Genomic DNA, 4,442 nt, shown 5'->3' on the forward strand with positions numbered 1-4,442 from the left:
CCGCCGCTCCCGCGGGGGGGCGTCACCCCCTCGGCGTGATGTGGCGGCGCGTGATGCATCACATGGGTGCCCTCGCCCGATCAGGATTTGAAGATCTGCCACATCGGGGAAGCCGGGACAGGGACACGGGGGGGGCCCCGGGTGGAAAAAGAGAAATGGGAGGAATAACAGACCCATTATTATGGCATCTGCCAGCCGGCGAGAAGGAGGCGCAGACCAAGGGCCGCGCATCTGCAGACCGAGCGCGCCAGGCCAAGGACGCGCAACAAACATGGTCTCGACCCGCCGCCCATGGAGGGTGATGGACCACCACTAGCGGGACGCGCCTTGTGCCTAGCGGCCGGGTGTGGCATGGTTGTCTTCCAATCGGCCATCGGCGGTGTGTATGTCCAGTGTGTATGTCCAGTGTGTATGTCCAGTGTGTATGCGTCCCACATTTGGGTGGCCAGACTGGATTGCACCCTCCTCCCGACCGCCGCACCCCCCTCCCCTCTCGCCTCTCGCTTCTGCCCTTAACTCACGCCTCCCCCCTCTCTCCGTTCGACTTGCGCCCGGGGGCCACGAACACTTGCGCATCTAGACACACACACACACACATAGACCACACCTCTTCCTCCTCCTCCTCCCCCCCCCCCTCCTCCTCTCTTGTGACACATGTATGTGCACCTGGCCGTGTCCGGCCAGTCGGCGCCGGCCGCTCCTCCCACCCGCTCCCCTCACCGCCGGCACCAGCCACTGACATCCCCCGGCCCCCTCCCTTTGTGTGCAGGTCTTCGCCGCCGGTGGGCGACGGCCAGTCATCGCTGGCCAGCCAGCGTGCGTCGGCCGCTGTGTCCGGCGCCTACAGGGCCGTGGTCGGCTGGCTGCCGCCCTCCATCCAACGGAACATCCCGCCGGAGCTTCCCCTGCTTGATCCCTCGGGCCCCTCGTCCCCGGGCCCCGACTCGGATGTGGACATGGGCTTCGGGGGCCATGGGCGATCGGGGTCGCGCGCTGGCCGGGCCCCGCAGCCCGGCGACCCGACCACCGCCCACTGGATTGACGAGTCCCTGACCCTGGGCCGGTGCCTGGGCTGCGCGCGGAAGCTCACCCTCGGGGTGAATCTCGGACGCGTGGGCATGGGCGTCGGCCGCCACCATTGCCGACAGTACGCGCACATGCACACATGCCCCCTCCCCTGCACCCCCTGGTGGCCTTCCCTCCCCCCCCGCTGACACCGTTACCTCCATGTGCCCCGGGCATTGGCAGCTGTGGCGGTGTCTTCTGCGCTGCCTGCTCGGACTATGCGCTGCCTCTGAATGAGGAGGGGCATATGCTGCCGAGCAGCGAGTCCTTCGCACAGCCGGGCCGGCGCCTGCACCGGGCCTGCTACGATTGCTCGCGCAAGCACCATGAGCTGCTTCGGTCGGGCGGAACCGGGCGCGGCGAGTCCGGCACCGACTCGCCGGTGACGGGCTCCCCCTCGGGCCTCGCGTCCCCCCGAAGCGTGGGCCTCATCGTCGAAGATGCCGAGGATGCCGAGCCGCCACCTGTGCGCAAGCTGACGGCGGCCTTCAAGAAATCCCGCAAAACCTACCAGGACCAGCTGAAGTTGGACGCGGCGCGGGCGCTCACCCGGGCCGAGCGCGCCGCCCAGCATGTTGTCCAACATGGAGGTTCGTTGGGAACCCCTGTCGCCAGATGACCATCGGGCGGCCACCTGCCCGCCCTTCCTGCCTATCTCTCTCTCTCTCTCTCTCCCTTCCCCTTGCCTCTGAGAGCTGTGACCCATCCTCTCACAAGTGTGTGTGCGTGTGGGCCGGGGCGATCGATCGTGCGATATTGACATGCTGGTGCGCGCCATGGGCAGGTGCCTTTCCGCCGATCCCCTCCCTTCTCTCCGGGCCCGGGCCCTTCCCATGCTCGAATTGCTCGACCCCCCTGCGCCTGCCGGCCGAGCATCCACACTCTCGGTCGGCCGCCTCGAGCGCCGCCTCGCAGCTGGAACGCGCGTCCACCTCCTTCCTGAGGTTTATGTCCATGTCGATCACCGGCAGTGGCGGCGGCGGCGGCGGCGGCGGGGGGGACAATCCGTCGGCCGAGGGCGCCGCGGCCCCGAACCCGGGTGCTGACCCCCTGCCCGAGGCGGCCGTCGGCGAGTGTTGCTGGCTCTGCGGGGCGGTCTCCTGCGGCGATGCGGTGGAAGCGGCCCAGGAGCCGGGTGCCGCCTCGGGGGAGGGAAATGCCCCGTCCGGGCCCCGGGGCGCGGTGCTTGTCCGCTCGCGCTGCCACACGGTGGCCTCCATCTCCTGCCTGGAGTCGGCCACCCCCCAGAGCGGCCCGGGTGGCATCCCCCTCCGGCCGGGGGCCGTGCTGAATGAGGTGTTCAATGAGCACGGGGCCCCGGTGCCGGCGCCCCAGCGGGCCTGCCTGAAGATGTGCACCCCCTGCCGGGACCTGATCATGATCCATGTAATCGGCCTGCGGAAGGCGGAGAATTTGCGCGCCCGGCGCATCGGCGCAGACCCGGCCACGGCCTCGGCCCCGGCCGCCGACAGTGCCACCCGGGTGGAGCTCTTCGTTCCCAGCTGGGACGGTCGCCGGTCGCCCGAGGTGTCGGTGTACCTGGTACGCGGGTGGTCTCGGCATGGACGCCGACATGCGTGCTCTTTCTCTCCTCCTGCCGCCTGCGACCGCTCTCCCGGAGCCCCTGCCGGCGTGCGCTGACACGACCTCCCTCCCCCCCCCCTCCCCCCCTGCAACTGTGGCAGCGTCTGCGCGCCTTGCGCCTGCAACTGGAGCGCGACAGTGCCATATACAATGACATGGTGAATCGGCTGTTTGGACCGGACCCGGTGGAGAAGGATCCGGAGTCGGAATTCGCCTCCCTGCCGCCGGCGGCCCAGCGTGCTCGGCTGTATGACCGGGCCCAGGAACTTCGGGCCAAATTGGCCGAGAGCTATTTGCGTCTGGACGCCACGGCGTACGTGTGCCATGCGGCCTCCTCTCGCTTGCGGCATTTGATCCTTTTTTTTTCTCTTTCCCCTCCGCCCATGCCCATATGCTCTGCTTGAAAAGGAAGCGGAGGGGAGGGGGGGGAGGGGCGGCGCTGTGCGGCCACTGACGACATGCACCCTGCCGGGGTGGGGGGGCGGTTGATTGGATGGCGTGCAGAAAAAAGCTTCGGGAAGCCCCGCTGGAGACCGTCAGCCCGACGCTGGCCGTTGTCCATGCGAATATGATCCGCGCCACTGGGCTCTACGTGCAGGAGAACATGATCCCGATGAGGTCGATCCCGCCGTCGCTCCGCCGCATGGCCGGGGAGCCGGGCGACACGGCGGGCCCCGGGGCCCCGGGCGGTGGCCCTGGCCAGGCGCCTGCCGCGGCGCCGGTTCTCGGCGCCTCGACCCGACGGTGGGTGCTGCTTCTGCCGTCGGACGCCCCGCCGGCCGGGGCCCGGGAAATGGACACCCTGCCCGGGGTGCTGACCAACGGGGTGGATATCTTCATCCGGGTGCCGGCCACGCTGGAGGGGGAGGCCCTCTTCGAGAAGCGGGAGGTCTTTGTGCAGCAGATCCTCAAGGTGGATGGCTGGCTTCGTGAGCGCCGGGCCGCGCTGTCGCTGTCGTCTGGCGGCGGTGGTGGTGGTGGGGCCGGCGGCCCGGAGGGGGGCGACTCCCCCGGCGGGAGCGGCGCCCTAACCTGGGAACGCAGCGAGGAGGAGATGTCCTTGCTGAAGGCCAAGCTGGCGCTGGTGGCCGAGATTGCTCGGCACCATGCTCAACTCCGGGCGCTGGCGCTGCGGGAGGTCTTGGCCGACGCCCCGCCGGGCGAGGCTGGCTCCGGTGGTCTGTCGCGTCTGCGTACGCGCTCCCGGCGCGGCTAGCCCCGGGCGCTCGTGCGTGCGTGCGTGTGTGCGGCCGTCCCCCCTTGTTTCTTGCGAAATACACGTACATGTGGATGGCCGTCGGCCGGTCTGTCGGTGTGAGCATCTCGCCTCGTCGCATCAAGCTACGACCCGGCAAGCAGGGGCCGAAAGCAGTCCGCCCTGACCGCACGCCCAACAGGCGGGCTGGACCCCGAAAAAAAAAAAGCATAGAAGCGAGATGGACATTCACAAAACACGGGTGTACATTCGGTCAGAATCGAAGAGCAGGGCAGGCCCGATCCTCGGCAGCCCCCCGAGAGAAGGGCGGACCCCGGGAGAGGGAGGCCACCCTGCATGTCACTCGTGCAGATCCCCCCCCCCCCCCTCCCGGGAGATGGTAGTAAAGGAGGGAGAGGGTAACGGAAGGGGGTGCCACCGATGGAGCGGGAGTGGCGGGCCCTCCGGAGGTGGTGGCGGCGAGGAAATGAGGCCCCACAGGACGGGGCCGCTGGATATGGGGGGCCGCAGAGGGCCAACGGACCAGCGCCGCTGAGCCAGAACGGGGCAGAGGGGGGAGCGCCGACAGGCCCGACGG

General features: G+C 69.1%; 1 protein-coding gene across 1 annotated transcript; it reads left to right on the forward strand.

Moving 5' to 3' along the window:
- The first annotated feature begins 488 nt into the window (after positions 1-488).
- Positions 489-4,109, forward strand: H696_04767 (hypothetical protein). The gene is made up of 6 exons (XM_009498630.1): positions 489-656; positions 770-1,147; positions 1,249-1,655; positions 1,850-2,607; positions 2,751-2,962; positions 3,154-4,109. Coding segments are annotated over exons 1-6 (2,469 nt in total). The 5' UTR covers positions 489-654; the 3' UTR covers positions 3,866-4,109.
- Positions 4,110-4,442: the final 333 nt, after the last annotated feature.

The sequence above is a fragment of the Fonticula alba genome, assembly GCF_000388065.1.
Source record: "Fonticula alba strain ATCC 38817 unplaced genomic scaffold supercont2.8, whole genome shotgun sequence".
Lineage (NCBI taxonomy): Eukaryota > Rotosphaerida > Fonticulaceae > Fonticula > Fonticula alba.